Source organism: Hetaerina americana, unplaced genomic scaffold (assembly GCF_022747635.1).
Source record: "Hetaerina americana unplaced genomic scaffold, ioHetAmer1.1.p SCAF_12, whole genome shotgun sequence".
Classification (NCBI taxonomy): domain Eukaryota; kingdom Metazoa; phylum Arthropoda; class Insecta; order Odonata; family Calopterygidae; genus Hetaerina; species Hetaerina americana.
Window position 1 is genome coordinate 16,609,817 of NW_027286292.1, and position 16,477 is coordinate 16,626,293.

At 35.7% G+C, this 16,477-nt stretch overlaps 1 protein-coding gene across 1 annotated transcript in view; it reads left to right on the plus strand.

Moving 5' to 3' along the window:
- LOC139685878 (uncharacterized) overlaps positions 1 to 16,477 on the plus strand; it is a 37,129-nt gene that overhangs the window by 15,534 nt on the left and 5,118 nt on the right. The window contains exons 4-5 of the mRNA XM_071583002.1: positions 6,976 to 7,188; positions 14,128 to 14,269. Of these exons, the coding sequence (XP_071439103.1) occupies positions 6,976 to 7,188; positions 14,128 to 14,269 (355 nt within the window). The remainder of the gene's footprint in view (positions 1 to 6,975; positions 7,189 to 14,127; positions 14,270 to 16,477) is intronic.

Genomic DNA, 16,477 nt, shown 5'->3' on the forward strand with positions numbered 1-16,477 from the left:
AATCTACGAAACAGACAAATACATCCTGATTGTATTCTATAATCCTCTGTACTAAGTGACCTCATGACTGCTATGGCATCACACGTGCCTCTCGTCTTTCTTTAAACTGTTCATTCCCTAAGTATTCATTTGTCCTGCTATCAGGGATAAGTATCCTTTTAATGATGACCCTGAGAACCACTTGATTTGTATGTGAATTAAAACTTAATTGTTCTGTATTTCCCTCATATGTCTGCCCTTCCCTTTTTTGGGATGGAACTAATCTGACAAAATCTTTCATCCAAATTCCTCCCTTATAAATGCTACAAATTAGTTCATAAAAACTTTCCCTATCACATTCTCCTAAACCTTTAAGTAGTTCCTCAGACATATTGTGTACCCCCACAGCCTTATTTCATTTCAATACCCTTCCCCATCCTATTAAATTTACGTATTACCTGACACTTATATAATATCTTCTTACCATTCACATTTTCACATATTTATTGGCAAAATAAATACACACATATGCTGAAATTCCCACAAAAATGTTAAAATAATTTATTTATTGTATTAGGCATGATATTTTACAACAATATTTTCAAAATTGTAGCATGAAATGCAAAAGTTAGAAAAGTGCATAACATTTGTCACAGTATTCTACGTTTTCATACCTTCTCCCAATTTATTTTTTTCTTATCCTGTGCAACGTTAATTGCTGAAATTTCCCTTTGAATAACCTGGAAAATGAGGACAACTGGTGTGCATTAGCCCTGATTCTCTTCTCACCTGCCTTTAGGTGTATATTTAGCATTGCTTTTGAGGTTGTTTCTTGTTTCCTGTGCTGAGTATCTGCATATAACTGTCGCTGTACTCTTCTTGTATTTTTTCACAACAATTCATTATAAAATCTTTGAAACCTCTAGGATTTTTATGAATAAGAAATCCATTCAAAAGCTTTCTTGTATCTAGATGGATGCCAATTTTTTAAACTAAGTTTCCAATATACATGTTGGATTATATGGTTGTAACTATTGGTTAGTTTTTTTTACAGATCCCATCAGATAATATAAATAATATTTCTCAGAAGAGTCTTATATAGAAATTCTAACATTCTTCCCACAGCATATCTTTGTTTTTCACACATCTCAGCTTCATGATGAGTATTGAGGGCAAACACGTTTGTCTTTATCTTTAAATCTTACCACTTACTGTTCCTTGTTTAAAAAAATTTAGATGTTTCTACCACCAAATTTTTCATCATCAATATGAGTAGGAACTCAGTCATTCTGCCTTATTCTGACCGTAAAATTCATAGCATATTCCAACAAAAACTGAGGAAGCCAGGTAGACAAACCTTGTAATTTTGCATTTCTGGAACTCGAGCAAAAGAGGTTTAGTTCAAATCATGGTATTTTGTCTTTGATATATTGCCAAAAATGTAAGCGACCATGAACAGCATCAAAATTTCATCCATGGCAATTTTCTTCCCAAGACACACTATTGGTTTACAAGAATCCTTTAGCAGTACTACATGCTGTTGAAAACAAGTGATAGGCTGTCTCATTTTTTTGCAAATTGTGGACTAGAAAATCTCAATTTCTTGAGAATAATTTGGAACTGATTTTGATTCATCGTTTTACCATTTAAATACTTTGAACCACTGCAAAAGTTTCCAGTGGATCAATAAGGTCTTATTTCAGTCTGATGTCCAAGATTCACTACAAAAATGAAACCAAAAAATACATTTTTGGTTTGTGCTCTGTTAGAGAGCAGTATTTTATTTCTTTAAAATTTGGTGTGCCCAGGGTCTGGGCTTGAGCCTGCCTGTAGCTACTGTCAGCGCAGATCTTTGTGGTTCTAGAAAATTTAGTAGCCGAATTTATTTTTTTCAAATTTTCACTTCATAAAAAAGTCATTTCTGTGGAGGAGGCCAACTGGGAAAAATTTTTCCTTCCTTCACTACTACTTTTCCTGCATATCAACTGCTAGATGTATGACATAATCCCTTTTGCTAGTTTTGACCAATGCCTCATGCCCGTTGGAAAAAGGGTGAGTAGCATAAATTCATAAGCCAATGGTTTTGGCTCTTGGCTCTTCCCTGTTGGCCCTTCCTTCTTGGCCCTTCCATTTTCTGGTACTTATACTTGATAAATTCAGATTCACTTCCAATTATGAAACTCTCATAATTCTCTCTCATAATCCATCATCAGGTACACAATTAAATGTAAAAAATGAGTAAAAATAATGAGCCTCTATCACACGAATAACAGTTGGCTATTAACTACTTTTTCTCTACTATCAAAATTCATACAGTTTTCAGGTTCATATCTTGTGGTGCTTTTTTTTCAGAGCTTGGGTAATGGGTCATAGGTTTGGTTTGAAAATTAGGACTATCACCAAAGGTTGTCCAGCTGAGAGAGAAGGTGATGTAGAGGAAGATGATGCGATTTCATCAGAAAATCCAAAAACTAATGATATAAACTTAATAAGAGAATGGACAAATATTTTCTGAAACAATTGCATTGAGTGGAGGTGGGGGGTTGGTTATTACTCTCCATTAATTTATAAAATATGAATGTTGAGAATGATTTTTTATTACTTTTATTAGAGAATTATTATAAAAATAAGGGCATTGGCAGTCTATAAATGACAAATACATTTGAAAAATATCTCGGAATAACGTGGCTTACCTCTAAAAAACCACTACAATGCTAAAATGAGAGAAGTGGCACCAAATTTATGAATACTTTGCACACATGGAAGACTAATGAACAATTGAAAGTTATAATTGAAGCACTACTTGGTGGAATCCCTCAAAGATGGCCTTGGGAAAGGAAACTAAGCTCAAACAATGATTGTTGTCCTCAGTCACCCAATAGTACCTGGCATACAACAAGTGCCTTCCATCAATATTGAATGTGTTAATGAACTTCACATTGAACATATTTCATGTAAATAATGTTTACACCCTTTTTTGAGCATCAAAATAAGGAAAAATTAAGGCATGATAAGCCAGTGGATAGAGCACTGGACCGCTAACTGGAGGACCCAGGGTCGGTTTAAAGTAATGCCTTTGGGCACTCTCAGCTTCACCCAAGCTGTGATTTTTCAGGTTACAGATTTCCTGTCCCTTAAGAAATTACTCTGTAATGGAAGGATTTCTATAGAATGTAGAAACAGAAAAAAGTTCTTCAATGCAGAAGAAAACACCAGTTCATATAAAGAGAAAAATATTTTACTGACCTTTCATCTAGTCACTCTCTGCAGCAGAGCCAATGTTTACTATAGAGGGCTGAAATCCTTTCCCTGTTATTTTAGCACAGGCATGCATGTTCATCATTCAATAATGTCCAGACTTCCTAATCTTTTGGAGACAAATCACAGGAGCAGTAAGAAATTTTTCCACCTGAAACACATTGGTGTGTGAAAGAAAGCAAGCATGTTGCAATGTTGAGACCATATGGGTGCTAAAGAGTGAATATGAGTGCTTGTGGGAGATCAGGATGGCGCGGTGGCCAATGTACTGGCTCCCCACCCTGAGGCCCTGGGTTGAGTCCCGGCGACAACATATTTTTCAGTGGTGTCCTGATCCCTACTTGAGGTCCTTTGTGAAATTACTTACCTCTTCCTCTTACTTTGAGTAAGTACATCGTTCATTGGATGGGACATTAGGCTGTGGACCCCTTGGCGTCTTTCTTTAAGAGCAGGCTAATGCCGATGCCTGTTTTCTCTCCACCCTTCATCCCGTCCTGTCCATCCCTCCTGGTGCAAATGGCCTGAACTGCCGGTCCCCTCACATAAAAACTTCTACGAGTGCTTGTTGCTCTTGAATAAGGATTCATACTCCCCCTAGACCTTTTTCTTGGCCCATAGGGCAGAAGAAGAGGGGATTAGAAGATCATCTTATTTTTTTTTGGGTGCCTCCCAGGAAGACCTGACATAACCTGAGGAACCTGAGCTCATCCAGTAATGTAAATACCTTCACTTGTAATGGCATTTTCATTGAAAAGAGTTGTCAAATTATCCCCTGACTTTGAAAACACTAAACTGTTCATATTCCAGTTTGAGAACACAGTATAAATCTACTTTTAAAATGGTATCAATAGGCTAAACAGAAGAGGTTGGACTTTGAGGAACACAAAATCTTTTAGAGGCAATTTTTATAACTGGACAATGATATTATTGTACATATATAAGTTAAAGAGAGAAATTTTTATTTTCATAATCAGACAATTTTTTTTCATCAGCTTAAGTGAGTTTTAATTGCATGTATTTCCTAAATTTAATCATTTAAATATTGTAGTCCTTTATATCTTCTACAAATTGTTACCATGGAAGCTCCTAGTTTCCAAGGCATGGATGCTTATGAGATGAATTGTGAGGATTCAGTCAGCTGCATGCTGGGGGGACAGGTAGATCACTGAAGGCTTTCTAGTAGTAGTAGTTTTTGGGGAGGTAACTGACAGCTGAGGTCATTTGAGTCCTTGGGGATGGATGGGAAAGGAGGAAGGGTGGAGAGAAACCTGGCATCGACATTAGCCTACTCTTATTGAAAGGCACCAAGGGGTTTGCAGTTTAACATTCAATCCGATGGATGGTGTACTCACTCAAAGTCCTCTCCACAAAGCACCTCAAGTAGAGATTGGCATATCACTAAAAGAATTTCTGCCACCTCCAGGTTTTGAACTTGGGCGTGGTTGGGAAGCCAGTACGTTGGCCACTGCACCATCTTGATCCCCTGAAGGCCTTATCTTGTGCTGCTTCAGTCAATATTATTCCCACAAGTCAACAATCCTTGAAAATGTATTAGTGGATACAAAATGGATATTAATTTTGGGATACCTCGTAGGACATTTCAGTTATGAACAGGTTTCCACTTTCCTCTAAAACAATAGCACCCTTTCTTAATATCTATGCAATGTTACTATGTTAGTCTCTTCTCTGCTCTGCAATAGAAACATTTTAATTTTTTGCTGGAGTTGCCATTTAAGATTTATTGCGAGCACCAGCATTTTCCCAACAATAGAAAACTTAATCCAGAGTGGGGAAGATAGTGGAGGATCTCAGATGATAGGTGAGTGGCAGGCATGGAGTAATAGGCTTTTAACTCTACTCATGGGTGAATTATAAATTTATAGTTTCTAGTTGTTAATATTTTCATTTTAAAAAGTAATAGTAGCTTCAAGTTGGTAGTTGTTTATGTTGATGCCTACAGATAAAATTTTGAATGTATTTCAAGTATGTTGTTATTCTGAGTCTGAGGATTTATAATTAGATGGAGAGTAGAGACAGCCATCATAAAAAATAAGTCTATCCATCGCCAGTGTCTAATAAATATGACAACTGAGCTGACAGCCAGCAAGATAGGTAGGAAGATCTCATGTAATTTGCTAGTAACAAAAAGCTGATATTTTCTTATTATCAAGTTTTTTACTCTTAATATTTTTAACAAATTTGTAAGTGCATAATTTATTAAGTATAAGGTATGTAGAACCAATGGTTTTCAGAAACAAATGACAGAGAATGAATTTATCATAGGATTTACTATACAGTTCCCTCTTATGGAATGACTTAATACTTGTATTGTAAAGCAAGGAGACACTGCATTAGAAGATAATTTATGCAAAGTTTTCAGCCTCTACAGTGCTGCCATTTGCAGAATTCCCTGCTAACCATTGCAGCAACCTACCAGTGAGGCTTGGTATATTTTTGCTGACACGCCATGTGCAAAACCAAAGTCTGGTAATTCTCTAGGGCTGTTTTCAATGTAATGAACAATCTAATATACCTTCTGACTGGATCACTTTTGATAGCCAGAATACTACTACCGTACCGTATGCTATGAATTTACAGGCCAGGATTCTTTTTTCTGTTTACAGTACTGAAAAATGTGTTCCCTGTTTTAAAAACAAGTAATAGTATCAAAGCAGTAACTAAACATATTACTAATTCGAAAGAATACACTTTACATTTCCACATAAATTATATATTTTTAGACCATTTAGGTTTTAATGTGTAGCGGCATCACCACCTAAATGGATGACACTACACGTTGAAACCTAGGTTGTCTAAAAGTATATAATTTATGTGGAAATACAAAGTGTATTCTTTTGAATTATGGATTGCTTCTGCAAAGTAAATCTGGAGACTACATCATAAACATATTAAGTAGTTTCAGGTGTGATATTGTGGAATTAGAACATATTAACGACCAAATTATAGCAATTTTCTACAATATAAAAAATGTATTAATGACCAATAATTGATCATAGGAGGGGGATTATGGTTGGTGTCCACCATGTCTAGGGAAGGTCACATGAGGTGCGCCAAGTGCAGGGTATAATTCCCCCTTTTTCTACCTCTTCATGTGGCCATAATCCCCTAGGCATGGTGGACACCAATTATGCTTCCCCTACCTCCTAGATTTTGTCCTTTGAAAGATAAGGTCTACAGATATGGCTGCAAAGACACGCAAGATTGCCCATTGCAGAGCATCCTGCTACTAGACGTCATGACTTCAGTGTTTATGAACTTTTGCTAAATTTTGAATTTCACTTTTTTCTCCATCTTGTGCCAATCCTTCCACCCCCTCACTCCCACCACAATCTCCTCCCCTTCTCTCCCAACTTCCTTTCCTCCCAGATAAGAAAGCATCATAAGATGGCACTTGTACTCATTCTTTACCTGAAAATGACATAGTACATTGAAACCTGGTCTGTTATTTATTTTTTGTTTAGTGGAGAATTGCAATTAGAAGGCAGTTACTTAATATGTTCTCTATGATATTAGGTATGGATTTTGATATTTTTCTCATCCAAAGATCAATAAAATGACATTCTTTGTTAGGATGTTCACTATTGTCTAGCATTCATCAATACTTGTAATTTCTGCAATATTTATTTTTTTAAATAATTACCAAATAATTGTTTGTATTTATTATAAGCTATGTATAATATATTTGTGAATTTATTTTCATTTTATTTATTCTCCTAGGCTTTTAGTTATGGATGTGAAGACTTCTTTGAAAAGTTTGATCCAAATCATGGGAAGTATGAAAAGGAGAGCCGTAGGAGATGGAGAAGTATCAGGAATGTTGATTCAAAGACTGCTCTTATATCACTTCCCCATTCACTAGAAGAGAAAAAACTACTTCTTCGGATTGAAGAATCCATTCGTTGCTCATTAATTAGTGGGGAAATATCTCAGGTATTGTGAAATGTGAAACCACTAATTACATTGCAACTTGGGTATTTTGAAATCAAATTACCAAAAAGATTGGCCTTCACTGTCTGAGTTTGAAATATAGGAACTTAAAAGAAATTCTTTATGGTCCCTTAGTTGGCTAATGAAATCAAAATGTTATACTGTGAAAGTTAGTAATTAAATTAAACATGGAAGGTTAATAATTAATTTTTATACTATTCTTAGGAAGGAAGCACTTGCTATTATGAGTATTTAGTATAAAATATGAAAATGAATGCTCAACTGCGAGCATGAATTGATGGACAGAGAACTTCTGTCTTCTGATCTAATTCACAAAATTAGCACCACTAATGTGTTTGAGCAGATAATGGAAAATATATCTTCCCACCATTGAAAGTCTTGCACTACATTTTCCATTTTGCTAACTACTTTCTCTTCAACTGAAGTGGACCCATTTTTGAACTGTGGTGAGATTCTTTTCCATCATCAATTACAGAATGAGACCTTCCCTTTTTTACCCTCACCTTCCCTTGAGAATTGACTATGATAACACTTCATGTCATTGAGTGTTCTCCAAGGCAATCTGTTTCATGATTGTCCAGTTAGATATTCTCACTTCCTCTTGTGATTATTGTTATTAGGTAATCTACTGGTTAAGCTAGCTTTTGAATGGACACAAGCTACCAAATAATTCTCTTATCCATCCTAACAAAGCACAACCCAACGTCCTAATAATCAATAAGCCCCTCTTCAACTCTGTATACTTCCTTCCTCCCTTTATTATGTCCATCATCCCCATCCTATTCCTACCTCATCCTTGTTTGCCTAACATTCTTCCCTATATCACATTCTTCAACATCACCTTGCCAATCATAATTCTCTACATCCATTTTTCCTGTTCCCTTATGATTTCTCCAAACAATCCACTCTCCTCACCCACCATACCTAGCGCCTCCTCTCTCTCCACTTCACCTTCTCCATCCTTTTACACATCCACATTTCAAAAGCCTCCAATGTCTGTCATCCTGCTTCAGTGATCATCATGTTTCCGGGCCATGCATAACTAACCTCCATGTCAAAGTTTTGATGACTTAACATCCTTACTCAATGTCCCTGTCATCAATTCCCGTCTCCTTGTAAAATTTTCTTTGCCTAGTGTAATTGTTCTCCTTAGGTCCCCGCTACTCTGTCCATTTTGGTCCAAAACACTTCTGAGATACATAAACTGTTCCACCTGCTCTAGTGTTTGCCCTCTTACTTTAACATTTAACTTAACCTCTCTCTTTCTGGAAAACCACCTAAACTTTATTTTATTTACATTTATTCCCATCCCCTATCTATCACACTGAATTTCAAATTCATTAAGCAATGCTTGCAGCAACCCCTTGGCTGACTGACAAATCGGAGCTTGGTCATCAGCAAACCTAACTGATTTTAGGAATGTCCCTCCGACTTTCATTCCTACCTCCAGTTCCTCCCATGCCACTTTAATTATTTCCTCCACATGTACGTTGGGGATTGGGGTGGTGTGATGGCTAATGTACTAGCTTCTCACCGAGAGGGCTCTGGCGATGATAGGTATAATCTGGTGGATTAGCCTCCTATCCCTGCAATCTATTCCTATTTTCTGCTATATACTCATTAGTTTTTCCCAACTCACTCTATCAAAAGCCTTTTCGAAATCTACTTAAACAGGCAAATTCATCCTGATTATTCTATATTCCTCTTGATTAGTGATCTCCTTACTGCAATGGCATCACATGAGCCTCTCACCTTTCTGAACCTAATCTGATCATTCCCTAAGTAAAAATTTGCCATGCTCTCCATCCTTTTGTTGATAATCCTGAGAACCACTTCAACTGCATGGGAAATCAAACTTATCGTTCTGTAGTGTTTACATGATGTAGCCTTTATCTTTTTTGGAATAGGAACTAACACCGATCCCACAAAGTCTTCCTGCCAGATTCCTTTCTCATAGATGCTACGAATCAGTCCTTATAGGCTCTTCCTCCTACATTTTCCTAAACCTGTTAGTAGTTCCGTAGGATTGTTGTCTACCCCCACAGCCTTATTTGATTTCATCCAGCTTAATGCCCTTTCTATCTCATTGTCAAGTATGCCTGGACCCAAGCTATCTTCCTCTACGTCATTTCACCCAGAGGGCCCGGGTTCAAATCCCTGTGGTGTTGAATATTTTTCAGTGGTATCTCGATCCCTACTTGAGGTGCTTTGTAGAGGGCACTTTGAGTGAGTACGCCGTCCGTCGGATGAGACATTAAGCTGCAGACCCCTTGGCACCTTTCGTAAAGAGTAGGCTAATGCCGATGCCGGGTTTCTCTCCACCCTTCATCCTTTCCTGTCCATCCCTAATGGTGCAAATGACCTCAGCTGTTGGTCGCCTCCCCTAAATACTCCTACTCTACGTCATGTTCTCTTTCTATGTCTAACCTTGCTGGCCTAAGTTCTTTATCATACAGTTCTTCTATATGTATCTTTCATCTTATGCTTTAACTATTATTGTACTTGACTTATCTTTGACTGTTAATGCAGATCTTACCATCTTACTTCCCAGCAGTGCTTTAACCTTCTTGTATAGCACACCAATTTCACCCCTCCTTTACAAACATTCAATGTCCTTGAACTGCATCTTTCACCATTCTTCTTTTGCTCCATTTGCTACCCATCTCAATTTGTTATTAAACTCTTTGTACTTGCTTCTGTCTAACCTGTAGCTACATTCTTCCATTCCCTTCTCTCGTCTACCTTCCTAATCATCTCATCCATGATCCATGGTTTCATTGTCCTTTTTCTCTTAACAGTTCCTACAATTTCTTTTGCGACTTTCGATATCCCTTTTTTGATGTATGCCCATTTTTCCTTGATAGTACTCAGCTCTATTTCTGTGCAGTCTGCTGACACTCCTTCCATGTCATTCCAGTTAATGCTTCTAAATTCCATTTCCTCACCCAGCACCTCTGCCTTATCTCTTTGAATTGGACGCTACACGTCATGACTTCTAAAACTGTCATCAAAGTCCACATCTACTTCTGGGAAACTGTGCGAATTGATCACACTCTTCCTAAATCCGTGCCTAACCATAATATAATCTAACCGATACCTTTCTGATTCACCTGGAATTTTACATGTATACGTATGCTTTTGTGGTGTCTAAACCAAGTGTTCGCAATGATTAGCCCTTGTGTCCTTTAGAACTCAATTACTTTCTCCTTGTGGTCATTCCTTGTTCCTAAACCGTTGTCCTCCACCTTATCACCATCTCTTCCTTCCCCTACCATCATGTTGAAATTCTCCATCTCTATCAAAGGTTTTCCTCCAAAAACAAACCCTACTGCAGGAACATATCCTCTAACTGATCGTAAATGGTATTGACTTCCTCCTCCCTATTATCGCTCAGTGGCATGTATACCTGAACAATGACCAAGTTCATCGGTACTGTATTTCTTCTACTAGGCATATTCTGCCTGTTGCTTTCCCTATGTTAACTACACATCTTCCTGCCTTTTTATTCAATATTATTGCTACATCTCACTGGCTCGCCTCCCCTTCGCTCTATATTAAGTCGATAAATAAATAAATATTACTTTATAACTACCATGCCAGTAATTCCCACTCCCCTTCCATCTCATCTCCCATAGACCTAAAATATCTATATTTCCTCTTCCTAGCTCTTACTCTATATTCTCTTAATTACCTGTCCTTAATATTTTCCTAGCTACCCAAGTTCCTATTCTAACTAATTCGGTCTACTTCTTTTGTGTCTTCTGTGGTGCTGCTGTCAGTTTTGCTTTGCAAGGCTTTTATGAGAACTCTTGTGATAATAATGTACATTTCTATGATTTATGGTTATTTTCTCTGGATTATGGTTGCTGCAAATTGTATAAAAATAGCAATCTCTTGTGAAGAAATAAGATTCTCATCACAAAAAACTGGCACTCACTATTACCTATAACAGGAAACAAAAATTATTGGTTCATAGTAAAATTTTGATGAATTATAAGTTCATAAAAATCCCATGCCATGTGTTCAAGTTGTTAGTCATAACTTCAATGTTTATGTGTAAAACAAAGCCTCATTACCTCTAAATTCAATAGACGTATACATTTGTGCTTCATAATTTCTTAGTTTGAAATAAATGAAATTCCAAAACATTCCATACAATTCCACATTTGACCATTAAATTTGTGATGGCATTTTATCTCCTTAACAGAATACAATGCATGTTAACCTGGAAAGTGGTATTTTCAGTTGTTTCACTGTGATTCAGAAGAAAACCGTTACTGCTGTATTTACTTGAAAAAATAAAAAAATTGATGCCTCTCCATAGGCACTAATTAATGAACTTAGGACTTCCATCAATTAGCCCACAAATTAGCATGCTAATGTTTTCTGATATTATTTTTAAACAGAATCTTTTGTCTGTTGAATTTTTCTTTTGCCATTAAATGAACTGAGTGGATTGTTCTACTTCTTGAGCTCCAACGATATTTCACTTCGTTATCACTCCCAGAAAGGGAGTGATAACGAAGTGCTCTAGTGGAGCACTCAAACTTTGTTTAGTCTGCTCTATGCTAGGACCTTCAAATTACGTTTTTGTGTCCTGTGCAACACCAGAGTATTATTTTCATGTAACCACTGTATATGCTAAAGTGGCCTGATTTTGCCCAATGATTAACTCAGTATTTATTCTATTTCATTTGGGCATATCCTTTGACTGCATTAACATAGCCTTCTCCAGATAAAAATTCGGAAATTCTTCTTAGCTCTGTATTTTTTTTTATTTTTACTTCATCGCCATGTGTTTTATGTTGGAAGTAAAAATTGCTAACTTTAAATTAAATAATATTTTTCCAAACTGAAAAAAATATATTTTGAAAATTTGTTTTTATGGTTTGCACTTCAAATAAATGAGGTTTCATGGCAATTCCTCGAAGAATTTGCACTATAAGCATGTCTAATTTGGGTAGGTAGTTGGAGTGCACCTTTAGATAATTTAATTCTTAAGACATAGCCAAATTGTGTTATTTTATGCACTTATCTGATATTAAATCCCTGGAGCAAGATAGGAATATGATATTCCTGTTATAATCGGTTTTCTATGTATACTTTTTATTTTTAATCCATGATAAATATTGGTGGTGAATATGCGTAAAAGATGTCATCATACTACGCTAAGTTCAGAGGGCATAGTACTTCCAGCCGAAGTCTTAAGAATTTTATTGATTTTATTTTGCATGTTAAATTGCAAATGTGCATTGGTTCATTGATAGTTGGATTGTTGCACATCCTTTTAAATATATGTATCCAATTATTAAGTTTTAATGAATTTTTATTTTTATGTTCAGCCTCCATTTTCTAAGAACATGAAAAAAAATTTAATTAGCATATGTTATATTTCCAATTCTACCCACATTTACGTATGAATATGTAATTATTGCATACTATTTATTTGGGCATTGAGTACCTTTTCTAGTGTAAATTGCTTGTTTCACTAGCAACTTATGAAGAGAAGCACTTGATTCACTTGCTATCCAATGCATAAATTGTTCATCGGGGCGATTTAATTCAGTTGGGGAGCAATTAAACTGACATTAATTTGGATATTTCTAGATATAATGCGGAAACCTCAACTTAGGCTCAAAATATCTATAATTTCTTATTGTAGTTTATACTTTAAAATGATAGGTAATATTAAAACTAAAGTTTTCAAAAGATCTCCAAAACTTTAATTCACTTTAATAGCAAATGAGTAGTTCTTTATGTTATGCTTTGACTTATGTAAAATCTGATACTTCATACACATTGTTATTTGCTATTTTAATTTATTTTCTAATTTTAAGTGTTTTTATTGCTTAGTTTTTAATTTGTTTCAAGTTGAAACTATACTCTCTTCTTTTTCTAAGGCTGGGTTGAGATAACTGGGGATATTATTTGAATGAATACCAAAGTAAAATTTGTGGTTAAATTAACTTTGTCTAATGACTGAACATTAATACAATTATGCATAACGATGTTTTTTTGCTTTGATTGGGATTGAAATTAAGATTGCTGATTCGTTTTGAAGTAGAATTAGTAATTCATATTTCCATATCTCAATTCTCAACTTTCTCAGGATTTTAAGCATCAAGGGCGTGCAAAACATAAGAGAAAGTTCCAGAAACTTTGGCAATGCAAAGAACAATTCAGACCTTTATAATGTTAGTCATTGGAAGCTATAGCTATGGTGTTCAAAATTAATTTAAAAATGAAAAATGTTAGCAAAATAGTAATATCACCTTCTTTAGAGAACTTTTCATTGAGTTTTAAATCATACTGTGTGAATGTTCTAGTTGCCCATTTTTTACTGTAAATGCTCTGCCAATGTAGAATACCTCTTTTTATCAAAATAGGTCAGGTTTATTTTTAATTTATTTGAGCTTAATCATTAAGAATAATTTATTGATATTAATGAAGTAACTTTGTAATTCCACAAACACTTTATTTAAAACACAACCCAAGTTTTGATGTTGCAAGTTATCATCACCTGATGATGACTTCCAACGTCAAAACCTAGGTTGTGATTAAAGTATGTGTGAAATTACAAAGTTACTTCTTTCACTTCAATATGTTGCATAAATTCTATAAAGTTATGCCTGAGACAACAAATTTCATTTAGACAAATATTGGAATGCTGAAATGCAAATGGGATTTGTGATACACATCTCTTTTAGTAGGTGCTCAAATATTTCTGATCTCTTATATATTTTAATTTAACTTATAAATGCATTTTAGTAGAATGACTTTAGTACTTGTACCACTGTTTCAACTGTGAATCCCTCAGGTTATGGCTGTCTCTCAAAATTGTATTTTTGTCAAATTGTCTCTGTATTATTCTAACCTGTTATTATAGAAATTTACACTCATTTATGCTATGTATATTTTCAGGATCTGGTAAAGGAACTGGAAGATAAATTGGTCTCATTTTTTTTAAATAACCCTCATGACACTTTTATGTCCCGTGGGCTCTCTTCATTGCAGCGAGCAACACTTGGTGCTATTTGCAACTTTCATCGCCTCCTGTACAAATGTATGTTGTTTTTTCTTCCACATTTTAAAATTTGGAATCACAAGTTTTTTAGTCACCTCAGTTGTCTTTAAGAAAAACTGAGAAAATTATTGCTTCCATACTTGGTGCTTTATAACTGAGGTCCTTGTTCACATGTGCAAGTACCATTGGTGATATATTAGGTTTCTGTGACTAAAAAACTATATATGCGAACATAAACTATATCATGTACACACAAAATATTTATTTATTTAAAGAAAATCATATGGTCTTACAATTGAGTCTCATTCCATTATATAGTACAATATGAAATTGTGTTCAAAATGTACCACTGATACATTGCTGAGATTAAAACAAACATTTGTAATGGTAGATCACGATAATGAACTACATTGGTAATTCACTGATGCATAAATATTTCTTCTCATGGCATCCCGCAATCTTTTCAGAGCTTCAACATAATATTCTTTGTTGATCATCTGGCGTCTTAGAGCAAATTCGTTGTGCACAACACCCTCACAATCAAAAAAATAATTAAAAACGCAGGTTGGATTCTTTTCAGACACACCTCGTATATGGTATATATAAGATTTAAAATATTAACATTCACCCTCAGATTTAATACTTATCCTAAGTCAGAAAGTTGAACCTTGTGTATCTAGTGCCATTTGGATATACCTATATCCACCATTAAGCTTAATTACCACAAAATTAGTCAAGATCTATTTAGTAAGGACAGCCTTGGTTAGAAGAGGCAATGGTTCCTTGCAGTAGGGTAATTTTGGTGTAGAGAGGGATGAGCCTCCAAAACTTAAATGCAACTGATTACAGTTGTAAATTTGGAACAAAAATGATTTTTCTTTATGAAGATATTTATTCCTTTGCCAAAAGTAACTTCCCTGCAGTTTCAATTAAATGGGCTTGTCCATAAAATTACATAATTATATTTCTACAGGGTGTGTCGCAATAATCCAGACAAATTTAACAATTTTTCTAAACACTTTGATTTACAAAAGTGAAAATGTTTGCAAATTATTTTGTAGTAAATTTTTGTGTGATCATAAACAACAAATTTATTCAATGCATCCCCCACTTGCATGAATGGCTCCCTCCATTCTCGGTCTGAAGCATTCGCAGGTCCGTTTTAACACACCATGGTCCATATTGGCAAATGTCATTTCCATAATGGTTCTCAATGATGCAATGTTTAGATGTCTGGACTTGTTGGTTACCCTTTCGACCATGCTCCACACATATTAGTCCAATAGATTTAAATCTGGGCTGTTCGGTGGCCAGAATTCTTTGGACCAAAATATATCGACATTGTCTGACCACCAGTTTTGCATCAAATAACTCGCTTGAGCTGGTGCACCATCCTACTAGAAAACATCCGGCCTTCCAATTGACACAGTTTCCATCCAAGGCTTCATTACATTTGTCAAAACACAAATTAACTTCTTTATTGATATTTTCCCCTTTGTTAAAGAAATGCAGTGGTATGAAATCACCTTCACTGGACACAGCTCCTAGCAGATGACCATTTGCTGGAAATTTCATTCTGGAAACTATGGGGACATTTTCAGGTGTGTGGGTGAGGCAGTGGTAGTTCCTATGATTGGTTTTATCATCCGCAGTAAAAACTTATTATCAGAAAAAATCTGATTCATGTAGTAGCATTGTTTTGTAAGGACCCGAAAAGCAGGTTGCAACATTCAACTCACTTTTCACTGGCAGCTTTGGAAAGCATGTGTCTTATTTTAATCATGTAAAACTTTTAGGGAAGGTCCTCCTCAATGATTTTATGCATAGTCTTTTCACTCACACGGACAACCAATGACAATTTTCAGAACAATTGCCCTGGATCCTCAAAAATGAGCTCCTGAGTCTGTTGGATGCCGTTAAGCCTCCTGACAGCGCTATCCTTCCAGTGAGTTTTCCTCCACAGTGTCGGAAAACCATTGTCGGACTTTTTTGACTCATTAATCTTTCTGACGACTTGGTATACCATCAGTCTCAGGTACCTGAAGAACTGAATAATTTCTGCCACCAGCTGACCAGTACATACACTTTCAATAATCGTGTCCCTTTGCTTATACTCTTTACTTGTTCTCATCATTGCAACCGTTTTGAGGTTATGACTGTTCAGTACATACGTCAAGCTTATTTGGGCGCAAATGGCGACGTCTGCGTGTGGTATAAAACAGCCATAATGTCAAATCGAATTTTGTA